Here is a 23,888-nt window from a genome sequence, read left to right on the forward strand (position 1 = left end):
CAAGTCAGATGATTATAGCCCCTGGCAACCCCTGAAACACAACACAGAGAGGTACAGCTCAACTCACAGTAGACAGAATACTAAAAACACTTATTTTTAAAAAAAAAAAAGGAAGAAAGGAAAAAAATCAAAGAGACAAACAGAAAACAAACAGCAAGATGCCAGACTTAAACCCAGCCACATCAATAGTAACACTAAATTAAAATGGGCTAAAAATTCCAATTAAACCCATTAGACTGGATAACAAGAAGACCCAGCTACATCTACATCCTGTGTACAAGAAACTCACCTTAAACATAAACACACAGACCAGTAAAAAACACAAGAAAACAACAGCGCAAGCTGATGCTGGTCATGACAAAGCTGAGTGACTCCATTAGCACCAATCAGACCGTGTCAACTTTAAGACCATGAGCATCGTGAGAGAGAAAAAGGGACTGCTGTCTGTGCTTGTGGGTCACCTCCATCACAAACCATGACTCCCATACTCCCCCAAACCCTGTGCCCCATGCTAAGTCACTGAAATAAATGACTCATTTAAGCCTCACAACTTCCCTGTAAGGCAGGAATCAGCATTTCCACTTTCTGCACAAGGAAACAGAAGCTCTAAGATGCTCAGATAACTTGGCCGGGCGCGGTGGCTCACGCCTGTAATCCCAACACTTTGGGAGGCCGAGGCGGGCGGATCACGAGGTCAGGAGATCAAGACCATCCTGGCTAACATGGTGAAACCCCGTCTCTACTAAAAATACAAAAAATTAGCTGGGCGTGGTGGCGGGCACCTGTAGTCCCAGCTACTCGGAGAGGCTGAGGCAGGAGAATGGCGTGAACCCGGGAGGCGGAGCTTGCAGTGCGCCGAGATGGCGCCACTGCACTCCAGCCTGGGCGACAGAGAGAGACTCCGTCTCAAAAAAAAAAAAAAAAAAAGATAATCTCTAAGGCCACACAGCCACACAGCCACAAGCCAACAGTGGGGAGCTGAGTGCAGGTCCCCCCGTGGCCTGGGTCTGAGGCCCACACTCCTCTGCCTGCTCAGCCCCACAGAGACTCTGGGATGGCCCCAAAAGGTAGCATCACGCGCAGGACACCGCCTCACGCCCTACACGCCAACCCAGCCGCCACCACCACCCAATCACAGTCTCCTTTCTCCCTCCCAGGCATCTCTGCCTTGTTCAGTCCAGGCCCACCAGGGATGGCACAGTGAGGGTAAGAGAGGCCTCAATGTCAACCCCAAGCTCTCAGGGCAAGAACCCAGAGCTGCTCACATTAGGGTCACATTAGGTGGGGCAGGCAGTCTGGCGGAGGGAGGAAAACACTGTCGTCTCCAAGGGCTGACTCCTCAATAGGTACCTGAGCTGCTCAAAGCCAGGTCAGGGAAAACACACGTGCTCAGAGTGAAGGCTGCGTACTGAGACCTGGAGGTCTCTGATGACGGCCTTCCTGTCACTGTCTGGAAGCACCCACTGAGTGGGGCGGGGCCCTGGGGAGCCACAGGCACCCCAGGCCAGTAGGCAGTTCACATGGTGGGGAGATGGCAGGGCCACACCAACCCCCAGGGGTAACCAGACTACGTGCACGTACAAGTGTGCACACACACGCACGACCCTGCTGTCTGAGCGGGGGGGGGGGGGGGGGGGGCCAGGCCAGACCTTGCTCTGGGATCACACGCACCTCCAGCAGGCGTGAGATGGCGTCAGGCTGGGCCCGCGGGCAGCTGTCATAGCAGGGCCACACCACGCGGCGCCTGCTCTGGGGGGCGCCTCCATCAGACCGTTCTTCCTCTGGGGGCTCAGGGGGCCCCTGGGCCAGTTCCCAATCATAGGGAGGGCCCTCGGCCAGCGTCTCCTCCGTGTAGAAGTCCCACACCTTCAGGTTGGACACGTTGCTATAGGGCCGCAGGACCTGAGGGTGGGCCTGCGGTTGAGGATCTGGGTCCGGCAGGAGCCGCCTACCCGACCCAGCCCCAGCTTACCTCTGCGTCCTCGGGCGCATACACGTAATTGTAGAACACAGGCGTCCTCTTGCTCAGCCGGTCCACGTACTCCCACACAGACCTGCACGGCAGCTGGCCCCTGCGTTCCCCCTTCTCCTCATACAGCAGCCCTACACAGGGGCAGCACTGAGCCTGGGCCCCTCCTGACCCGTGGCTGCCCCAGCCCCGACTCCCCACATACCCAGCTCAATGCGCTCATAGTCAGAGTCGAGCAGGAAGGTCCGGAAACGGCGGGACACGTGGTGGTAGCCGAGGAACTTGAGGTAGAACTGGCTGAACTCAAACTCCATGGGGAACTGCAGGTGGACCTGCACGCCATGTGGGTCAGGGGCCAGGGCTCAGCGGTCAGGGGGCGGTCCCGGCCCCCCCACACAGCGGCCTGCCCACCTGGTGTACGCAGTCCAGGAACTGCAGGAAGACGGGTGTGAAGCCGCTGCTCTGCCCAGCCAGGGTGTGGGCTCCACGGTGGCTGAAGCGATGACCGAAGGACAGCCACTCCTTCTCCACCAGCAGGCGAAAGCCCTCCAGCGTGCGGTAGAAGGGGTCTGAGAGCAGCTGCACCAAGGATATCACCTGCCAGCACCACCGGGTGGTCAGCGAGGAGCCCGGGAGCCTGGCCCACCCCAGCCCCACGCGCCACACACCTGGGTGGTGATGTCCCAGCCGTCCTCCAGGCCCACCAGCACGGAGGAGCCTGAATCCAGGAGCTCCACCACCAGCACAGACACCTGCAGCAGCTTGTGGATCTGCAGGGACAGGTGACCTCAGCCCCTCTGGGACCCACCACCCTCCTGCCTCGCCACTCACCAGGCCAGAGACCCGCATGTCCACAGGCACCGGGGAGGCAGGCCCCGTCCACAGCCCTCTGAGCCCTGGATGCAGGCACAGCACTGGACAAGCACACCTCACTCTGGGCGTGCCGACCACCCCACCTCCAGCCTGCTGGCCACAGCCCATCCCCTTCCAAGCCCTCTAGGACTGAGGAACGTCCCTGTCCCTCAAGATGCCCGGTGGCCCCATCTTCAAGCCCTCCAGTGTTTACCAAGCCAGCGTCCTGTCAGTACCCACCCCCGAGAGAATGCAGCAGAGGCCCAAAACCATAAACCACATCCCCTGTGTGGTCATCAGCCCACGTGGGCCCAGCAGGCTGCTCCGACATACCCATGCCCAGGCCCTGGCCACTTTCACTGTCAGCTGGCCCCAGCCAGGCCCAGCCTCCCAGCTGCCTTCTAGGCACCAGAGCCTGGGTGGGAAGTGGCTGTCACCTCCTCCTTCCAGTGCTCCACACTGTCAGACAAGCAAACCTAGACCCGTCCACTTGGCTCTAGCCAAGGGGTGGGCCCAGCACCGAGGCGGGCGGAGGGACAGGGGCAGTGCAGAGACCTGGATCAGCCACTCCGAGTCCTCCAGTGAGCGCAGGAAGGAGGCTGGGCTGGGCTCAGCAGCGGGGCAGCCTGGGACACATGCTTTCAGCAGCTTCTTGAAGCTAGCCTTCACCTGCCGTGCCTCGAATACCTCAATGGGCACCAGCTCCCACTGCTGCAGGGGGTCTGGCCGTACACCCTGAAAACAACCCGGACAAGTGCCACGAGACACATGAGGCCCCAAGCCCCCTGCCAAGCCCCCACCCTCACCCCCCATCCCCCACCCCAGTCACCTTGAGCTGGGCTTTGTCCCCGAGGATGTAGAGGGCTGCTCGCTGCGGACGCAGGAAGCCTGGGTCGGGAGGGCCCCCGTTGGCCTGGGGTGGGGCCAGCGCGTCTCTGCCAGCTAGCCGGGAGCCCACATCGGTGCCAAGGCCACTGCTGCGTCCACTGGTCCGGACACTGCCCCATTTACCTGTGGAGGAGACGCCAGGTAAGCACCCGAGGGGGGCCAGGGCACCACTTACCTGGGGCTGGCTGGGCCCGGCCTCCAGGCAGGGGGCTGAGCTCCCAGGGCAGGGGTGGTTGGCAGGACCCCAGCAGGGCTGTGCGAGAGGAGGGCTGGCACACACACATTCTGAGACGTGGGGTGGCAGCCAGTGTTAGTTTCTACGGCAGGACTCACGGGTCAGGGAGGTAAGGACTGGGGCCCAGGAGACGGATCGTTAGTGTCAGGCGTGGGGGGAGACGTTAGTGCCCGCGACAACTCGGTGCACACTAGAGGCCGCCAGCACCACAAAGGGGAGGCCTGCAGGCTCGGTACGGTACCTCGGGGCGCGGTCCGTCTGGAGGCCGAGGCCGCCATGGGGTTGGACAGCGTGGTGACCCTGGCTCTGGGGCTGGGAACTGGGGGCACAGCAGAGAGAAGGCTCAGGCCTAGCCCCAGGCCTGGGCGTGCCCAGCTTGGGGGTGCCTACAGGTCAGAGGGTTCCACCAAGCCCCCAGGGAGCCTGGAGATAGCAGGGGTCAGCCCCAAGTCCTGATCTCAGGAGAGTGGGAAGAGACATCCTGGTGTGGGCCTCGCTGCCAGGGCAGGGCAGGCCGCAGAGCACTCCGTGGCAGCAGCAGGGCTGTGCGGTGGAGATCCCGGGCTCTCCTCTGAACCCTCCTCTCTTCCCACTCAAGCTGGCTCAGAGCAAGTCTGTCTCTGAGTCCCTCCCTCCACATCCTGGCCCTTTGTCCTCCACTCAGGGGGCCAGGGCTTGTGATGGGCACAGCTCAGAACTCTCCACACATGAGCATGCAGAGGCCTCTGTCCAGGGCACAGCAATAGGAGGTGCCCAAGAGGTGTGGCCTGGAGAAGAGGCGACCTGGAGGCTTTCCGAAGAGGGAAGAGGGTGGACTCAGAGCCTGAGCCCAGTCCAAAAGGATGGAGAGCAGCTCAGTCCAGGACACAGGCAGATCTGAGTCCCAGGCTGAGGTTCACGGTCCAGACGACGTGGCCTGAAGGCACAGGGAGGCCAGGAGGAAGGGGCGGCCCAAAGAGCTGGGAGCTGCCTGGGGTCCACAGTGGGTCTCTGGGCGCCTGGCCCTGCGCCAGGCTCACCTGCTTCTGCAAGGCCCGAGGGTGGGACCGAGGGTGGGACTGAGAGAGGCAATGTCCCCTCGTTCACCAAGTGGTCACTACGGGCCAAGCACAATGCCAGCCCAACACGCCCTGCATCCTCTGACGGCTGCCACACTGCAGGCGCCCAGCTCACAGTGAGGACGCGGCACCAGCCTGCTTTGGATGCCAACCAGGGCCCAGCGTATCCTTGTAAAAAGGTCAGAGCTGGCCGGGCGTGGTGGCTCACGCCTGTAATCCCAGCACTTTGGGAGGCCGAGGCAGATGGATCACGAGGTCAGGAGATCGAGACCATCCTGGCTAACATGGTAAAACCCCGTCTCTACTAAAAATACAATACAAAAAAATTAGCCGGGCTGGGCGTGGTGGCTCACGCCTGTAATCCCAGCACTTTGGGAGGCCGAGGTGGGCAGATCACGAGGTCAGGATATCGAGACCATCCTGGCTAAAATGGTGAAACCCCATCTCTACTAAAAATGCAAAAAAAAAATTAGCCGGGCATGGTGGCGGGTGCCTGTAGTCCCAGCTACTTGGGAGGCTGAGGCAGGGGAATGGCATGAACCTGGGAGGTGGAGCTTGCAGTGAGTCGAGATCATGCCACTGAACTCCAGCGTGGGCAACAGAGCGAGACTCTGACTCAAAAAAAAAAAAAAAAAAAAAAAGGTCAGGTCTGGGACTAGAAGCCACGACTACAGCTGAGGGAAGCTTGAGCCCCTGTGCGTTGCTGGGCACTGAGGGGGACACTGGGAGGCAGCAGCCACTGGCACTGGGGATGATCGGAGACGCGAAAAGGACTCTGTGGGAGGCACAGGCATGGGGGGTGCGGGGGCGGCCCCACCTGCAAACGCCACTCAGGGTTTCTGGCAGGGGTGGGAAGGCAGGAAGACAGGGCGATTGTAAAATATAACTATATAATGTGGTATCTGGAAAAAAAAACCACTTCTGAACTAGAGAACAGGTGGTCCGGACAGAGGAGTGAGTGTGGGGCATATCTGCCACCCCGTCCTGGGGCCAGTCTAGCTCAGTGTGTGCAGGGCGCCTGTGAAGTGTGCGTGGCGGTGGGGACAGAGACAGCAAGGCCAGCCCGGGCAAGGCCCAAGGAACCAGGACACACGAGGACAGAGGCTCCAAAGACAGTCTGGATTGGGGGATGCGGGGAGGGTGGAGGGTGGGGGATGAGGAAAAACAGTGACACTGGGAGGGAACAGGACAGAGGAGCATCTGGGAGGTTTCCAGGCTGTGGGAAATGGTAAGACAGAGCCACGCAGAGGCAGCACCCGGAGGCCCCTGCAGGAAGCTGCAGCAGATGCAGAGGTGGAGAGCGGGGCAGTCAGAGCGGGCAGGACGTCAGGGAGGGCAGGATGTCAGGGCGGGCAGGAGGTCAGGGCACACACCTGGTCTGGGCAGGCTTCCCGCCCCTGCCCCATGGCACCCGGAGGGCACCCTCCTCATCCCACACCCAAACATCCATGACCAGAGCCGTTTCTGCCCCTCCCTGGCCTGCCTGCCAAACCACAAATGCCACCACAGCCCCCCAAAGTGCCCCTGCCCCACCGTCTGCCCACAAGCACCCTCACCGTGACTGCCCATGTGGGCTGAGGAGAAGCCGCTAAGCGTGTTGCGTCCCGACGCGTCGGCGTAGCGGGGCATGGAGCTGACCACAGCCTGCAGGTACTTCTCCTGCTCCAGGCTACTCGAGTCCGCCTGGGACTGGCCTGGGGGAGGACACAGAGCTGAGGCAGGGGAGGGTGAGACAGGGCAGGGCAGGCACAGGGCAGGACGCAGGAGGTACCTGGAGAAGGTGCGTTCTGGGCCTTGAAGAGGCCGACGACACCTTTGCCGTGCAGGCCTCCAGAGCGCAGCAGCACCGCCTTGGACCGCCCGCTGCGCCAGCAGACGACGGGGAAGCGGTTCTGGCGGTAGCAGCGGGACACACGCTGCAGGGCGTTGTCCTGGACACTCTGGGGCACGATCAGCAGCCCTGGGTAGCTGAAAGGAGGCAGAGGCGTGAAGGCGGCTCACGCCCCAAGCAGGGCAAAAGGAGCCAGCCCGTGGCTCCCAGCAGGAGGCGCTTCCAGCTCAGCCACGGGGCCCCCCAGCCCACCCCCCAAGCCCTGTGGCCTGTCCCTCTGCCCGGAGTCTCCCCCTCCACATTTGTTACATGACCAGAAGCTGTGGCCCAGGCCCTCAGCAGGCAGGGAAGACACCCAGTCACGTGCCCGTCACCCAGGCCAGCCCTGGCCCTCACCTGCGGCAGATGGCGTACATGCGGTTGACGGGAGAAATGCGGAAGGGCTCGGACTTGGCCCGGCTCAGGCTGCTGCTCAGGGTGCCCAGGCCGAGGCGCTGGTAGTCGCGACAGCAAGCCCTTTCCACCAGGCTGCTCATGGTCATGCGGTCGGAGGGCTTCAGGGCTGAGGACGGGGTCAGCGTGCTGGGCTCCAGCTCCTCCGACACTGTGCAGGCCAGGCACACATGGTCATCACGGGGCTGCTCCGCCTGCCCTGATCCTCCCTGGAGAGTGTCAGCATCCAGAGCCCACCCAGGACTCCACCCCTGCCCCTCCACCTGAGATCTCGTCCTCCTGGTCCTCAGGGGGCGGCTGGCCCCGGTGCTCCCAGCTGGGGGGGTTGTACTTCTTGCGAGTGACATGCTGCCGCCCGATGGTCTTCTTGGCGTTCTTGACCAGGTTCCGGGACAGGGTTCTGGGGCACACAAGAGTCAGCAAAGGTGAGAGGAGGAGGGACAAAGATGGGCACAGGGGCCTAGGAGGGTTGGAGCGGGAACATGGCTGAGGCCCAGCTGCCCTGGCCTGGGACCCAGATCCATACCTAAGGGAAGGACCCTTGTCCTTGGTGACTCGCGGTGGCCGGCCAGGTGTGTGGGCAGAGCCCAAGGTGAACGCAAAGGTGGCCCTGACGTCCGGAGGATACCGCAGCTTATGCAGCTGCTTACGGAAGAGTTCGGCACTGTCAGACCCCACCTCCTCATCAAAGGCCATTTTCAGCAGCTGCATCAGAAAAAGCAGCCCTTAGGGGTGTGGGTGGCCCCCCAGCCCCTTCCCCAACTCTGACGCTGCCAGATGCCAGACTCCCCTTCCCCCTGCAGCCACGACACAGAGAGAAGCAGACCACAGACATGGGCCTGTATCTGTGTCACACGAAGGCAAGCGTTTGTGTAAACTCGAAATCTCAGTGGCTGTGAGCTGAGGCCTGGGTTTGCAAGGCACACCCAAGACACGGACTTGAGGGCCGGCACCCCAGGGAAAGGATAAGGACCCAAAGACTGCACATCAAACAGTGGACATCAACTCAAGAGCCACGGTGAGGCCCCAGACACGCAAGCATAACAACAGGGCCACTGCTGGAGACTGGCCTAAAAATGGTTCATACAAGAAAGACCGGTTTGCAGGAGAAAGACCAGGGCGGGGGATGAGAGCCCCACCCACGCACCATGCCCCACCTGGAATGTGCAGGAGCGCAGCTGCAGCCCGTCCTGTAGGAGCTGGTCCACAGGGGTCTGGACGCTGATGCGCTTCTCCTTGGTCAGCGCAGCCACCGGGAAGGAGCGGACCACCACCTGCTCCCCAACTTAGGACAGGCCAGGCAGAGTCAGAAGCAAGGAAGGTAAGGGGGGGGTCCCCAGAATCTCAGGGTACCACAGTTATGGAGCATCCCAGGTGGGTGGGGAAGCAGCAAAGGCCCATTTCGCACGGGGACCCAGAACCCCTGAGAAAAGGGAGGGAGAGGCAGGGAAAGCCCATCCATCCCAAAGACCTGGGGGAGAGGGGGCGACAGGGCCAGAGGGTCTGCAGGCTCACCCAGGGGGTCCGTAGGCATCCCCGTGAAGATGACCCGGTATGTGGTAAGGAAGACGGCGCCCTCAGCTGGGAGCAATGCTGGTCCCCCGGCACTGCCCCCCGCGCCCTCCTCACGCCCATCCGGCAGCAGGTAGACGCGCAGGCCGTCCAGCACACACTCCTCACCGGGCAGCAGGCGCGGCCGTAGCAGCTTGGGCTGCTCCAAAACAAGAGCAGGAGCTCAGGATGCAGCCCCGGCCTTGGGCGCCCGCAGCCCCACTGGCCCCCGCAAACCTTCTGGATGGGCGGCAGCCTCCGGCTCTCCCGCTGCACGGCCTCCAGGGTCTCGATGTGCATCTGGACGATGTCTGCGGGAAGATAGTTCTCACACTCTGTGCCCAGCCCCACCCATCCAAGGGGGCATCACCAGCCCAAACCCCCGTACCTGGCACCATGACATGCAGCCCCTTGAGGTGGTCGCTGGTGACCCCACTCTCCGTGCAGACCTTGTCCACAAAGCGGTTGATGAAGCGGACCACAGCCCCAGCTACATCGCAGGTCTCTGCATCCTCAAAGCCGCTCTCCGTGTCATAGCTCTCGGCCACACTGCCAGCCATGCTGGGCCAGGGAAGAAACTGTGGGCATGGGCCCTGCCCACCACAGCCCCTTCTCACCACAGCCCTGCCTCCCGCCTCCACTGGGCCCAAGCTCCAGTCCCCGCCTCACCTGTTGGTGACCAGGCTGTTGCTGGCGCTCTCCAGGTCGCCCAGCCCGGCACGCTCCCGAAGTAGGCGGCTCTTGCTGCTGTCCAGGGGCAGCAGGAGGTAGCTCATGCGGTTGGCATAGTGGATGGCCTGGCTGAACACCGTGCTCTCCTCCTTCTGCACCAGCTCCTGCTGCTTCTCACGGCTCAGGGTTGGCCACAAGCGCCGCTGCTCAGAAGCCACGTCTAGGGCAGAGCGCTCGTCCTCCTGGGAAGGTGCCTCCCCAACCTCCTGCCACAGCACCACACGCATGAGCCGGGGCCACACTGCCCCCAGCCCCTAGTCCCCGGCCCCCAGCCCAGGGAGTCCTTGCGCACCTGGGCGGGGGCCGGGTCCTCAGTGGGCTCCAGGTAGAGGGCCCGGATGTGAGTCTGCACATCCCCATAGAACATGGCCTCCCAGAACTGTGGCGTGCTCCACACCACGTGCTCCTGCACACAGCTGTATGCGAACTGCGTCACCCCCGGGCTCAGCTTCTGCAGGAACCAGCGGAGGTCAGCTGGATGCAGCCAGGAAGGGGCTGGGAAGGAGACCTCAGCCACCAGGAAGCGGGGCTGGGAAGGAGACCTCAGCCATGCCAACACTCACCCGGCAGAAGGCTGTGACCAGAGGCAGCAGAGCAGCCGCGATGCCATGCTCATCCAGAGAAGTGCAGTCCTGCAGGTAGAGCGAGAGCCTGTCAGGACATCTCCCCTCCCAGGCAGCACTCACCTCCTACCATGCCCCCACCACCCCCATAGCCACCACAGACCAGCACCTGACACCCTTGGCTCCAGCTCCCCAAGGCTGCCTCAGAGGCTCAGTATCAGGAGACCCCAGGCCCCGGCACCTGCCCCCAATGGTTCTCTCCACCATGTTCCCTGCAGACCGAGGACCCCTGCCCACTGGCACAGGAGTCTCTTGCACCCTCTCTCCACTCTCACTCACAGACCAGGGTCTCCCCGCCTGTTCCCGCTCATGCGCCATGCACCATGTCACTAGCAGGATAAGAGACCTGGCCTCACCTGCAGGCAGCAGTTCATCATACGGACGACAAAGTCAAACTGCTGGTGGTCCAGGACCGCACGGTTCTGCTGCACGTGCAGGTGCAGCTCCTGGGCGAGGCAGCGGCGGGCAGCTCGCCCCTTCAGGGCCCTCAACACGGCTGGAAGCAGCTGGGGGTGGGGAAAGGAGACATGGGCTGAGGGCACAGAGAAGACCCACTCGGGGCCCAGGCAGGGAGGGCAGCGGGTGTCCAGGAGACCCAAATGCCTTTCAGGTGGGGTGTCCCAGACTCTAGGGCTTTGCCGACCAATAAAGACTAAAACCTCCAGTGGGCCCGACAACTCCACAAGTACAAGTTCACCAGGCCAGACACAAGGACGCAGATGCTGCACCTGCGAGCCGGCAGAGAGGTGCGCGCCAGAGGGAGGCCTTGTGGGCCGGGCCCCCTTGCTCACAGGCTCATAGCTGCCTGGCTGGCCAGGGCTCAGTGACTCGCCTGGCACAGGCCCGGCCACAGAAAGGCTTGGAGTTTGCGTTCTATTGCTGCATCGTTCATCACAAAACTGGCCGCCCCAAAGGGACACCACACAGCCAATAACAAACAAGAGTCGCCAACTGGCCATGATAACAGACCCCAGAGGCGTTAGGTGAGCACCACAGAGGGCAAGACGGCAGGGAGCAAAAAGCTCTGCTTCCATAAGGTACGAGGAACAGGTCATGTATGGGGGGAGCAAGCTGTTTTCCATCAAGTACGAAGAACAGGTCGTGTATGGGCCTACCCAATTTAAGGGGAAGGACACACAGGAAACATAATAGTGAAACCTTCTGATTTCTGAAAATGGAAGTAAATCTCCCTGGCTGGGCCTCCCGCGCAGGCCCGACACACCCCTCACTGAGGTCAAGACAGGAGACCTGGAGCCCACCTACCCTCCGGCCAGCCCAGCCACCTCTCCTGTCTGTTAGGCAGAGGAGGCCCCGGGGCAGTGTCAGCACCCACAAGGGCGAAGCGCGGCCTGGGTCTCCTCTGAAACCCGCTGCCCTAGCCCGGCTGGAGCCTGCACAGCCCTCACCTTCTTGGCCTCAAGCATTTTCCCCTCAAACACGTAGGAGATGCAGTTGCGCACAACCTCCAGCCGCCGGGCGCTGTTGACATGCAGCCCGCTGCACCGCTCCAGTATGGCAGCTGCGGGGACAGAACACACACACTCGGACCCCTGACCCCATGCCCATCCTGGGCCACGCTCGGGGCCCGCCTTCCCCTCCCTCATTACGCACTCATGGGGGGCCCTGAGGGCACGCTGGTCCTCCTCTCGGCCTTCACAGCAGGGGGTGCACCCTGCATCTTGGCCGCAGCCTGGTCCACAATCCACTGCACAGTGCCCTCATCCAGCCGGGGGAAGGGTCGGGGCACCCGTCGCAGGTGGCTGCTCTCGCCGGGCCTCTGTACCTTGTGCATCGCCACGGCTGGGTACGGGTTCTCCTGTGGGGAGACGGCAGGTGTGGGGCAGGGGCCCAGGGATCAAGGTGGTACGACACCCTCCGTCCTGCCACCCTCGTACGTTCTTGTAGAGCTGCTCTGCCAGTTCCTGGACGTGACGCAGGACACGCTGGGGGTGGTTCTCATCCGCCCGCATCCTTGCCACCTCGTGGGCCACCAGCTAGCAGGGTAGGCAGGAGGTTAGGTAAGCCATGGTCAGGCAGAGCCCGGGCAGGGGACTGGGAAGGCAGGGCAGAGGTGCACCTCATCGAACAGGTCCGTGGGGCGGTACGGGACTCCACGCTCCGACACGAAGCCAGCAAAGGCCATGCCCTCCAGCACCTTCATCAGGAAATCGTCCTCTACCAGCCCACGCTGGCCCAGGAAGGCTGCCTGGGGGACACAAGGAGGTCCGTCCCTCAGGGGTCTCCACCACGCACTTATCTCCCACCCCACCCCAGCCACCAGGCGCCCCACCTTATGGAAGCGGATGACAGGCTCCGGGTGGATGCGCACAACGTGCAGGCACCAGCGATAGCCCTGCAGCAGCTGAGCGAAGAGCCGCAGGAAGACGGCACGCAGCTCCTTGTCCTGGGAGAAGAGCTGAGTGCAGGTGAGAGCCAGTCCTGCCAACCCCCACCCCAGGCCACCCAGGAGCTTCTCCACACCCCACCCCACCCTAAGCTGCCCCGCTCCCATCCTTCTGCCCCTCCCACCATTCTGCACACAGGGCCACCAGCTCCTCTGAAACTGTCTGGACGAGGCACTCCTGCTCAGCACCCTCAAGGGCTCCTGTGATCAGATGCCAAGTTCCAGCCCCTTGCTGGGCCCCTGCCGCCTCGCCTGCACCACTCACGACCACCACTCCTAACTGCTGGCAGCTGCTTTGCTCCCAGCCTCCTTCCTGCTTCTGCTACTGGAGCCGGGGCCAGCCTGGGGGTGGGGCCTTGTGTGTCAGTGGCAGCAGACCTGAGCAGGGGCAGCCTGAGCGCCTGGGTTCCCCATGCAGGAGCAGCAACGACCCCCACCTGCATCTTCAGGGAGGAGGTGGATGTAGTAGGCGGAGGGAAGGCGAGGTCAGCCAACTCCAGCTCCGGGTCCAGGACCTGCCAGCACAGAATGGAGCAGGCAGCTGCACGCTGGCCCCGGCTCTAGGCTCCCTGTGCAGCCACATCCCAAAGGCCCCCAAGGCTCCCGCTTGCCCGTGGTGCCCCTCACCATGCTCAGCACACTGTGCGTCTGACTCTGCAGTGGCTCTGGCAAGGGTGGAATGTGCACACACTCAGGGATGGTGACCGTCCCTCCATCCAGATCAGCAACAATCACATCGAGCTGCGGACCAAGGGAGCCGGCAGTCAGGGACCTGCAGGCCTGGGCCATGAAGTGGACACAAAGCACAGCCCTTACCAGCTCCTGAGTCTCTGCCTGGAAGGCCGCGTTGACCCCAATGATGAAGGGTGTGGGTGTGCTGAGGACCTCCAGCAGCTGAGCCGGCAGGATGGGCACATAGGTGAAGCTGTGCAGGCCCCAGAAGATGCAGTGAGCCAGCGGACGCAGCTGGGCAAAGGGGCCAGGAGGAGGGGCTGGGAGGGCCGCGAGGGGGTCACCTGTATCTGAGAGGAAACAGCAGTGCCAGGAGGCCCCGACAGGCATCGGCGAGCCGCTGGTAGCTCCGGGACAGGAAGAGAACCTTGTGCTCCGTGAGGGCAGCACAGAACAAAGACAGCACGTTGGTGATGCCTAAGGGAAGAAGAGAAGCTTGGAGAGGACCCTGGGCTCCCACCCAGGCAGAGTGAGAACCCATATCCCTGACTACCAGCCCCCGAGGGGAAGCCATGCGGGGGTGGGACGGACAGGCTCACCCAGCTGGCGGAAGAGCAGGGCCACGCTGCAGCGGCTGACGGGCAGCGAGTCGGCCAGTGGAGTCTGGATGACCTGCCGGTCACCAGCCCCCAAAGAGATCGTCCTCTGCAGAAAAAAAAGGATCGAGGCTCAGTAGCTTGACCAGAGCCAGCCCAGAGTCAGCCCAGAGCTCTGTGTCCCCAGGCAGACCCTGGTGGACTGACAGACCCGAGGTGGGACTGGCTGTGATGGGCAACATGGCAAGAGGGAAACGCCATGCCCTGCCTCTGTTGTCCCAAGCAGCTGCAGAGAAAACTCAGGACAGGAGTGGCTGCTTTTGACGGGGTAGGGATGGGGCCTAGGTGGGCGGAAGAAACAAAGAATCCATACCGCTCCTTCCTCAACAGAGTCCAGCTGCACAGGACAGACAGGCAGAAAGACACAGTTAGACACTCCAACACACCCAGGCACAGGGCAGGGAGCAGACAAACAAGCTGACATCAACATCCAGAGACAGGCACACACCATCAAAGGAGCGGACAGAGAGGCTGAAGGACACAGGCCCAGAGTACAGGTGCGAGGGTCAGGTGAGCAGGCCAAGACTGTCGGGGGCAATGGTGGCACAAGGACGCAGGAGGGAGCATCCAAGGCCTCCAGCTGTGTGTGGCTCTGGCTGGGCTCCAAATACCTACCGGGGCCCCAGCAGGAGGGCCTGTGGCTGTGCAGACACCAGCTGCCCCAAAACTTACCTGCGAGCCCCCAGCCAGGGGCACAGTGCACGTCAGCAGGTTCCCAATCACGTTCTCCAGGCACACATTCAGGCCCTCCACGTGGATGGCATAGATGAGGCCAAGGCTGTTCTGCAATGACCAGAGCGGGGAGTGGTGGGACAGCCGATGGAAGCACCCTCGTCCTGTCTCGCCGCCCCGGCTGCCGGCCTCACCCTGAACACCTCCGTGTGGTCGAGTCGTGACACCAGTACCAGCGTCTTCGGTGCAAACAGCTGGGCAGATGGGGCAGGTGCTGTGGGAGACAGGTGGGTCTGGCCTCCCTCATCCCCCTCTTCCTCCCTCTCTGTGGCATCCTCCGCGCGCGTCGTTTCCTGCTGGGGGTCAGGGGGAGACGGGGGCAGGGAAAGTTGGCCACGGCCCAAGGATGCAGCTTCATTCATGCTGTACCCAGAGGCCCCAAGCTGACCTGTGAAGGCTCCGCTGGCTCCCAGAAGGTCAAGCAGGCACAGTAGTGGCGCTCGGAGTTGATGTCGGTGAGGACAGCAACAAAGAAGGTCGGTGGATTCCTCTCGGGACACAGCTGCCACCCGCTGGGCTGGCAAAACTGCAGGAAGGGCTCAGCAGTCAGCTCCTCCCCCTACACCTGTGGCAGGAACCAGCCCACCTGCCCCAGCATCTGCACCACCAGGCCTGGAGGCTCCAACACACACAGGCAGCTCCTTGCTTGGAGACCCTGGGGACACGTGGCCTCCTGGGCCTCAGTCTCTCCGGGTGAAAGGAGTAACAGCCTCTGACCTCCCCACCTGGGGCAAGGACCAGGAGATGGGAGAACAGTCCCCACCATCATGAGTGAGTGACAACATGACACAGTGACATGAGCACCGTGCAGCCCGCCGGCCACACCCCCCGACAGCGGCTCTGCTGTCTTGTCCCTAGCCCAGCAGGGAGCCGGGCACTGCGGAGGCCCCTCAGTCAGGGATGAGGGCAGGGCTGTGCCCACCTGCCCTCCCCACCTGCCAGCACTGTCTCAGCACGCCCCCCACTCACCAGCTCGATGCCCTGGGGGAATGGGTTGTCCTCCCAGTCCTTCTCCGGGAAGCGCTGCAGAATCTGGCCCTGGCCTTCCCCACTCCCTGAGGACAAGAACAGGTGGTCAGGGCACCCGACCCGCCCCCCACCCACCAGGAGGCTTGAGGATCCCAGGGTGGAAACATTCCCACCCACTGGGCCCTCATCTGGCACCAGATCAGCCTCAGCTCCCTAAAAATAGTTCCGTATGGAGAGTCTGCTGGACAGCTGCAGACCCCAGGGCCACCTGAGGGTAGAGAAGCCCCTGCCGCTACACCCCATTCCCCGATCCCACCCCAGAGACCTCCTTCAGCCTGACCAGCCCAGCTTCACACAGCACAGCAGCCCTCCATCGAAGGTCAGCACTTCGGGACTGTTCCACAGGCCCCCACAGCATCTGCCACCACCGCCAGGCCCCCACTTAGGCTCTCAGCTCCCCCAAGAGTGGGCATCCCCCAGAGCTCCCTGTCACCCACCAGCCCTGGGCCCAGCCGGGGGTGCGGAGGACTCAAACCTGCTGTCTGTGTGGGGTTCCAGAAGCCTCAGCCCCACAAGGCTACAGGACACCCCCTGTGCCCACAGCCCCAGACTCTTCCCTATCCCAGCTGCTTCAGAGACAGACAGGTCCCCAGTACAGGTCCCAGAAGATGGGGTTTGGCAGCTGCCTGTTAGAACACCATCCCCACAGCCAGCAGGACCTAGAGGGGCAGCAGCTAGACGGGAAGGATGGAGACTTGGTCCAGGACGACCACTGAAGGATGCCCAGACGGCTTCCTGAGCACTGGGACCCCAGCAGCTCTCGGAGGAGAATGGGACGGTGGTCGCACCCAGGCCTGCTCCCTGCCTCCAAATCTCCCTGTACATAGGCCATGGGATGGGTGCTGAGCGCAGCCTAAGCTCCCCTGGGCCAGGAGGAGGGCTTTCAGGGCAGGGAGAGCCAAGCGGCCTATGTCTCCCCATGAGACCCCTCCTCTCCTTGGGGCCCCAGAGCCCTCGAAGCCCCTTCTACTCTGCTGTCCCCACTACCACATCCAGGGTACTGTGTCCAGGCCCGGTGCACACTGGTGGGGAAAAGGTCCCTGCCTGTGGCTCACCCCTGGAGAGCCAAACCAGGAAGCCTGGTGGGGACCACAGTGGGACACTCAGGGTGTGGCTCCCACTGCAGGACGGCTCTGCAGGCCTCCCAGGGCTTGTGGAGGATGGAGCAGGTGCAGCAGGAAAGACAAAAGCCTCCCTGCCTTCTCCTCCACACAACCCGCAGGTCCCCAGGGCCCATCCTCTGCTTGGACGGGCCTCAACACTGCCACCCACCTGGCGGAAGCAGAAGAGCCAGACGGGCAAGGGGGGGGTCATGCTCAACACAGAGCCCCTCGTGGACCCCACCCTGGCCTCCAGGAGGCCACAGCCCCACATCCAGCATGCCTGGTCCTCCTGGGAACAGATGAGCAACCCTGGCAGCCCAATGGCACACACTCCACGGGTCCCCTACAGGCGGGGAGACCACCCGCCCTCCAGGGTTACAGAGGCAGAGCCAAGGAAGTCGGCAGTGGGCAGGTTGCTGCTAAGTGGGAGATGGTGGGGCGGTGAGGGGCCGATTCTGACTCACAAAACCTCAGCTTCCTGCTCCCCTCCCCCTCCCACCACTGATACCCTGCAGAGGACAGGCGGCAGACTGGTGGGGGCCCAGGTGTCTGCGGGTGCCACACCTACCTCCACACCCCCAAGCACAGCTCACTCAGGCGCAGGCACTGAGCTGCGGCTCCTCCCCCACCCCGCCCACTCCCCCAAAGGCCTCCTTGTGCTTGGCCCCAAACCACCATCTGGGCCCAGCCCTGGCTGGCACCCAGGGCTCACCCAGTTCTTGCCACGAGGCAGCAGGCGGAGGAAGGAAGAGGGGTTTATGAACAGGGACAGCAGTCTCTGCACTGCAGCCTCCCCCAGGCCAGGCAGGGAAGGCAGCCTTCCCCAGGAGGATGGGCAGAGTGGCAGGTCGCCGTCTACCTTGACCCTCTCCACCCCACTAGTCTGGTGAAGCACCAACTCTCACTCAGCCTTAAGTCCTCTGCAGGGCTCTACCCTCCAAAGAGCCAGCCCTGAGATCCACTCTCCTTGGGCTGGCCCAATGGCCCAAGTGGGCCAGGCCAAGCAGGCATCTCTCCCTGAGCTCCTCTGTGCCATGACAGCCCCAGACTAGCCCTTCAGGTCTCAGCCCACAGAGCACCCCCTCCCCTGGGAAACTCTGCCCCAGTCTGGGGCCTACAGGGACCCTAGGACCGACCTCCCTCCACCACACCCCAGTGACTGCTAGTGCACCTGTTGGCTTGGCTGGGACGGACCACAGGCTAATTAAGGCTTGTAGAACACGTACAGTCGGCTACACAACCATCTTCCCCACACCCAACGCACTCAAACCCCACAAGCAAACAGGTTCCTCCGTCAGAAGTACAGGGCACCTTCCAGAGCCCCAGGGAATGACAGAACACAGCTGGCCCCTGGAAAGGCAGGCCATGGAGGGCCCTGCAGCCCTCGGCTGTGAGCAGCTCCCCTCCTCACCCTTCTGAGGTCCCAGCCTGCACCTCAGCTCTGTGCTGTCCGGGGCCAGGCCACATCGTGGCCTCCAGGGGGATGTGGGGGGTTTTGCCATGTCTTCCCAGGGTCCCCCACCCACTTGAGCCCTATTGCACAGGAGTGACCTCCAGCAGTTGAGCTCCTTGCCCACCAGAGTGCTGCCTTTACCTCAGAAAACACAGGAGGGAGGGTGCCCTCTCCACTCCTCCCCTCAGCAACAGGACGAATCCAAACAGTGTGCTGTGTGGCACAGGGCACCAAGGTTTCCTTGCCACCTCCACTTTTGAACATAGGGCTGAGGGGGCCACCCAAGGACAACATTGGGGCTCCTGTCCTGAAAGCTCCTCAAAAAGCACTTCTTCCTACACCAATGTCCCTGCGGCCAGCCCCACGTAGACTGCAGGCCTGAAAGGCGGGCAGGCAGGCAGGCGAACACAGACCTCGCGTTCTGTCATCTGCTGGCAGCACCCCATCACCAGTGCCAGGCTCTGACGCCTGGAGGGCTGGCCCAGGCCAGTGTGTGCTGTGGGGAGGCAAAGAAGGATAGCAGCCTCTCCTGTTCCCCCATCACACTCCCCTCCGTGCACGAAGACCAGCCCTGGCCAGCTCTGCTGCTTGTGGGGAACCCAGCTATAGGAAAAGAAAAGAAAAGGAAGGAAGGACAGCACCTTTCTGCTACACCCCCCACCCAACCCCAACATGCACATGGCTCCCTCGGCCGCAGCAGCAGGCCATGTGCAGGGCCCCTACAGCTTCCTCAGTCATCCCCCCAACCTCCCCTGCCCGTCAGACCTGAGCAGTTCTGACCCAAGGCCTTGGACCCCCTCTGGCTCCCAGGGTGGAGGCTGGGAGGCAGTTGAGGCCATCCCAAACAGCCCCAACCCAATCCAGAGGGAGGGCAGGAACGTGGGTGGGGACAGTAGATGGGGCTCAAGAATGCAGCCAGCTCATCACAGTCAGGATGAGAGGCGAGGCCATGGGGTAAAAGGTCTTTTTCTCAGATGCAAGGGGTCCAGCCCCTCCTCCCAGGCAGATGCACACTCGGCTGCTGGACCTGGAAGGCCGATGGCCAGGTCAGGGCCAGATCAAATGTGTCTCCTGCCCCTAGAGACACCTCAGCACTGGCCATGCTGTGATCAGGGCCCTTCTGGGCCAAGAGCCGGGCAGAGGCAGTCTGTCTAGTCCTGATGCCGGCCCCGGGGCACAGAAGGTCATCCCTGACTCATCAGGTGAGGGGCCTGCAGATGGGCCAGCGCCGGCCACCATCACTCTCTGAGGTGAAAGGGTCACGGCCAGCACAGGCATTTACCTTCTCAGGGCCCCTCCCCACCTTTCCTGAGAGGTTTCCAGCTGGTAACCGCTAGCAACTGGGATGCTGCCTCAGGCAGGACTCATGCACCCTTAGCACCCTGGTGCTGCACCCAGCAGCTCCAGACAAGATGTCCAGATCCAGGCCAAGACAAGCTATCCGCCACTCCTAATCCCCAGCCCAAGAGACCCTGCATCCCGCCCTGAAGTCCTAGCCTGACAGAACAGAGGGGGTCCTCTACCCACTCAGAAGTGCCTGTTGTGTCTGTGCCTAGAGGGTCCACACACCTGCTGCTCAGTCACTAGTGAAAGACATTCATCATTTCCAGGGGCCTCCTGTGTGCTACTGCTTCACGTGCATGCATTCACTGCATCCTCACGGCAGCCTGGGAGGTTAACATGACTCACTCCATCCCCAGATGAGGAAACTGAGACACAGAGAGCCAAACAACAGGCTCGAAGTCACAAGGCTATCAAGGGGCAAAGCAGAGACAACTGACCCCCACACCACGCTCCTCTGCTTCTTCCCCCCTCCCACCTGCCCTGGCACCTGGCTCTGCCCTCAGCCCATGACCAGGGTCCCAGTCTGTAGCCTTGTTCCCCTCAAGAATGAACAAGTCCTTCTAAGAGGTGCCTGGGGCTGCAAGGCCAGCAAGCAGCTGACCAGCTCAACCCCAGAAGGTAGTGGGTACAGGGCTCCACGGTCCTCCAACCCTACTGCAGTGGACCATTTATCACTCCTTCCTGCCACTTAGGGGAAGGGGGGTACCTCGGGCTCCAGCCTTCTACCCTGTCCTGCACAAAGGACACACAAACAGGTGCCCGCACTACGTGTGGCTCCAGCAGTGAGCACACACGTCACAGCCAGCTTGCTGTGGAGCCCACTCTGCCTCTTCTCTCTGCCTACCTTCAACTCCTCACCCCACGGCCACCACGCCTCCCACCTGGCCTTTGCCTGTAGTCTCTACCAAACCAAACCCTCTCCCCACTGCCCTCAGGATCCTCAGGGTCATTATCAGCTGTTCCTGTAGCCCCCGCCCTGGCCCCCAGCCCAAGGCCCCTCACGCCAAGGCAGCCCTCAGCCAGTCTTGCTTCCCTGGATCCTCAGGCACCCTCTGCCCAGGTGGTACGGCCTCCTCCATGCCCCTCACAGGTGCCTCGGTGCAGACAGCTCCCTCTGTGGGTCAAGACAACACTGACAGCCAGCCTGCACACAGTGGGGATGAGGACTGTGTGGTCCTAGCAAGCAAGAACTCCCTCTCTAAAGAAAAAGACAGATGCTCATGACTGACAGTACCGTAAGACACACACTTGGATAGACGTTAGCACAGAGGAGTGTGTGCTGAGTAAGAGGGCACTCAGGAGAGGCTGGAGACAAAGAAGATGCTAAAGAGGCTTCAGGAAGTGTTGGGAGGGGCGGGGGCGGTCCAGCAGAAGAAACACAAAGAAGAGAGAAGTCCAGGTCCTTGGTGGGGATAGTGACAGCTGGACTGACAAAAACACGGTAACTGGGAAGACAAGCTCAATCCCACCTCCAGGCTCAAGATCCAGCCCCTGCCTGACCACACTGCCCGTCTGCAGCTGGGATCTGACAACCTGGGTGCCAGTCCCAGCCTCTCTGAGCCGGCTCAGGCCAGGCAGTCAACTTATCCGCGCCTGACTTCTCTACAGATGGGGGCAACAGCAGGGCAACCCCCGTGGGCTGCTGGGAGGAAGAGGTGAGATAATGCACACAAAGGGCTGTGCGGGGCCTGGCACACCAAGCACGCGCGCCAACGCCGCTGTCTCCAGGCTGTTGCTGATGTCATCGTCAGGCTCCGTTTTCTCCTACCTCCTGGGCTGAAGGGCTCTCAGACACGGGCGCTGACCCCAGACACAGACCTCCTGGGCATGGACACAGATCGCCACGCTGATCCCCCACCCAGGGCTTGGCGTGCAGGGCCTGGACCGTCAGGCGAGTCGCCAGGAATGCTCTTCTCTCTACTCTCGACGCTTCCTCCTCAAATCCTCCCAGTTTCAAGTCAAACACCGCTTCTCCATGCATCAACCCCGAACTCCACACCGTTTGCACCCCGCCAAGACCGCCGGGGGCTTCAGACGCAGCACCAAGGTCAGAGGCGGGCTGGCGAGCCGCGGGTCCGCGCCCCTGGAGCCACAGCCGCCGGCAGCCGGCCAAGGGGAGAGCCCGTCCCACCCCAAGGAGGCCGGGCAGGCCGGGCCCAGGCTTCTCTCCCTGCCGCCACCAGGCCCGCGCGGCCACGCCGCCCCCAGCGGACGCCCATTCTCCCCACGGGCTGTCCGGTCGGCCCCGGCCTTCAGCCCCAGCCTGGCCCCCGGCCCCGGCCCTCAGTCCTCGGCCCCCTGACCCGGGCCCTCGGCGCCCAGCCCCCCGGTCCTCAGCCCTCAGCGCCTAGCCCTCCGTCCTCGGCCTCCCGACCCGGTCCCCAGCCCCTAGCCCTCGGCCCCCAGCCCCCGGACCCCGGCCCCCGGCCCCCGACCCTCAGACCCAGCCCCCGGCCCTCAACACTCGACCCTCGGCTCCCGGCCCTCAGCGCTTGGCCTCGGCACTCACCGCGCGGGTGCGGCCCGAACGCCACCAGCACGAAGTAGTCCGCCAGCCGCGCCATGGCGAGAGACGCGGGGCGGCCCGAGGGGCGCGGACGGGCTCCGCGGCTCGGGGACTCGAGGGCGGCGCGCTCATGGCCCGGCCCCGGCCCTGGACCGCGCACCCCGGACACCCCTGGTTCGCTCCGCGGCGGCAGCGGCCCGGGCTCCCGCCGCCATCTTCCCAGCCAGCCTGCCCGCCCGGGCGCGCCGTGCGCCTGCGCACTGTCGTCCCGCCCTGAGAGGGCGGGGCCAGCAACCGCGCATCTCCATTGGTCCAGCGGGTGGGAGGGCGGCTCCCGAGAGCGGCGCCCCGCCCATCGCTGCTCACTCTGGGGCCCGGGCACCGCCCCTCGGGCCGGGTACCTGGACTGCGACTCCGACGGGTCTGACGCCCTGACCCGGGTCGGCTGTGGTGTCGGCGGGAGGCACGGGCCAGGACCACAGCTGCTCTCGCCGTTGGGACTCCCCGCACAGGGGCCCGAACCCCACCCCTGGGCCGTCCCAGTCTGGGGATCGGGTCCCCAGACTCCTCGTCCCCCGCCCCTCGCTGTCCAGCTGGAGAAAGGCGAGAGAAGCCTGGGCGCTGCCCACCGGGCCCCCCAAACTAGAAGTCAGAGGAGGCGCACGGCCATCACCTCAGGGGCTGCCAGCCTGGCGATGGGGAACGGAGAGAGAATTCAGGCCCTGCCCTTGGGGTCCCAGGCTGAAGAGCCCCGATCTAGACCAAGTGAGACATTTAACACATTAGCTTAAAAACGGCACGCTCAAGTCCCCCTGTAAAGACCAAGTGTTCTAAGCGTCTGAGGCACATAAGGCAGGGGGCTCTGGGAAAGCTGCATCCCCCAGGATCCCTGACAGTGCCCACCCCTCTCAAGGGCAAGGCTGGCCAGGGCCGCCCCTGAAGTGGCTCAGGGATGAGCATAAGCCCAGAGCAGAACATGCTGGGAGAGAAGGTGCAGGAGCCAGCCTGGTGCAGCAGGGAAACCCCTCTGAGCACAGCAGGCCAAGGTCTGTTTTTTGTTATGTTTTGTTTTGTTTTTGAGGCAGAGTCTCAATCCGTCACCCAGGCTGAAGTGCAGTGGCACGATCTCGGCTCACTGGAACGTCCGTCTCCTGGGTTCAAGCGATTCTCCCACTCAGCTTCCCGCGTAGCTGGGATTACAGGTGTGCACCACCATGCCTGGCTAATTTTTGTATTTTAGTAGAGACGGGGTTTCACTACGTTGGCCAGGCTGGTCTCGAACTCCTGACCTCAGGCCAACCACCCACCACGGTGTCCCAAAGTGCTGGGATTACAGGCATCAGCCACCGCCCCCAGCCCGAAGGTCTGTTTTTTGTGTTTTGTTTGTTTTTGGTTGTTTTGAGACAGAGTCTTGCTCTGTTGCCCAGGCTGGAGTGCAGTGGCGTGATCTCGGCTCACTGCAACCTCTGCCTCCCAGGTTCACACCATTCTCCTGCCTCAGCCTCCCGAGTAGCTGGGACCACAGGCACCTGCCACCACGCCTGGCTAATTTTTTGTGTTTTTAGTAGCGACAGGGTTTCACCGTATTAGCCAGGATGGTCTCGATCTCCTGACCTCATGATCCACCTATCTCAGCCTCCCAAAGTGCTGGCATTACAGGTGTGAGCCACCGTGCCTGGCCCTGAAGGTCTGTTTTTAAATGAGTTTGGCTGCTGCAAGAACTTGGCCGGGCATGGTGGCTCATGCCTGTAATCCCAGCACTTTGGGAGGCTGAGGCGGGCGGATCACAAGGTCAGG

At 62.7% G+C, this 23,888-nt stretch overlaps 1 protein-coding gene across 8 annotated transcripts in view; it reads right to left on the reverse strand.

Annotated features, from left to right (window-relative positions):
* The window catches only part of SBF1 (SET binding factor 1), a 27,336-nt gene extending 5,007 nt beyond the window's left edge, over window positions 1-22,329 (reverse strand). Inside the window, exons 1-38 of one of the 8 annotated variants that reach the window (XM_058431766.1) lie at window positions 22,095-22,320; window positions 15,626-15,711; window positions 15,045-15,182; window positions 14,791-14,952; window positions 14,597-14,707; window positions 14,238-14,261; window positions 13,868-13,973; window positions 13,613-13,745; window positions 13,413-13,521; window positions 13,224-13,337; window positions 13,034-13,111; window positions 12,483-12,596; window positions 12,270-12,398; window positions 12,088-12,186; window positions 11,804-12,008; window positions 11,599-11,711; window positions 10,549-10,698; window positions 10,133-10,201; window positions 9,862-10,020; window positions 9,507-9,775; window positions 9,226-9,398; window positions 9,075-9,148; window positions 8,802-8,997; window positions 8,444-8,571; window positions 7,813-7,991; window positions 7,550-7,686; window positions 7,230-7,437; window positions 6,774-6,970; window positions 6,559-6,696; window positions 4,186-4,263; window positions 3,651-3,832; window positions 3,377-3,556; window positions 2,638-2,739; window positions 2,381-2,566; window positions 2,175-2,301; window positions 1,973-2,103; window positions 1,672-1,902; window positions 303-742 (exon numbers count right to left, since the gene is read on the reverse strand). In XM_058431766.1, the coding sequence (XP_058287749.1) occupies window positions 740-742; window positions 1,672-1,902; window positions 1,973-2,103; window positions 2,175-2,301; window positions 2,381-2,566; window positions 2,638-2,739; window positions 3,377-3,556; window positions 3,651-3,832; window positions 4,186-4,263; window positions 6,559-6,696; window positions 6,774-6,970; window positions 7,230-7,437; window positions 7,550-7,686; window positions 7,813-7,991; window positions 8,444-8,571; window positions 8,802-8,997; window positions 9,075-9,148; window positions 9,226-9,398; window positions 9,507-9,775; window positions 9,862-10,020; window positions 10,133-10,201; window positions 10,549-10,698; window positions 11,599-11,711; window positions 11,804-12,008; window positions 12,088-12,186; window positions 12,270-12,398; window positions 12,483-12,596; window positions 13,034-13,111; window positions 13,224-13,337; window positions 13,413-13,521; window positions 13,613-13,745; window positions 13,868-13,973; window positions 14,238-14,261; window positions 14,597-14,707; window positions 14,791-14,952; window positions 15,045-15,182; window positions 15,626-15,711; window positions 22,095-22,149 (5,073 nt within the window). In that variant the 5' untranslated portion in view covers window positions 22,150-22,320 and the 3' untranslated portion in view covers window positions 303-739. Of the gene's footprint in view, window positions 1-302; window positions 743-1,262; window positions 1,356-1,671; window positions 1,903-1,972; window positions 2,104-2,174; window positions 2,302-2,380; window positions 2,567-2,637; window positions 2,740-3,376; window positions 3,557-3,650; window positions 3,833-4,185; window positions 4,264-6,558; window positions 6,697-6,773; window positions 6,971-7,229; window positions 7,438-7,549; window positions 7,687-7,812; window positions 7,992-8,443; window positions 8,572-8,801; window positions 8,998-9,074; window positions 9,149-9,225; window positions 9,399-9,506; window positions 9,776-9,861; window positions 10,021-10,132; window positions 10,202-10,548; window positions 10,699-11,598; window positions 11,712-11,803; window positions 12,009-12,087; window positions 12,187-12,269; window positions 12,399-12,482; window positions 12,597-13,033; window positions 13,112-13,223; window positions 13,338-13,412; window positions 13,522-13,612; window positions 13,746-13,867; window positions 13,974-14,237; window positions 14,262-14,596; window positions 14,708-14,790; window positions 14,953-15,044; window positions 15,183-15,625; window positions 15,712-22,094 lie in introns of those variants that run through there. The other 7 variants (XM_058431765.1, XM_032753906.2, XM_032139191.2 and 4 more) reach the window with 7 other exon arrangements.
* Between the last annotated feature and the right edge of the window lie 1,559 nt (window positions 22,330-23,888).

This window comes from Hylobates moloch, unplaced genomic scaffold (assembly GCF_009828535.3).
Source record: "Hylobates moloch isolate HMO894 unplaced genomic scaffold, HMol_V3 SCAFFOLD_19, whole genome shotgun sequence".
In the NCBI taxonomy this organism is placed as follows: domain Eukaryota; kingdom Metazoa; phylum Chordata; class Mammalia; order Primates; family Hylobatidae; genus Hylobates; species Hylobates moloch.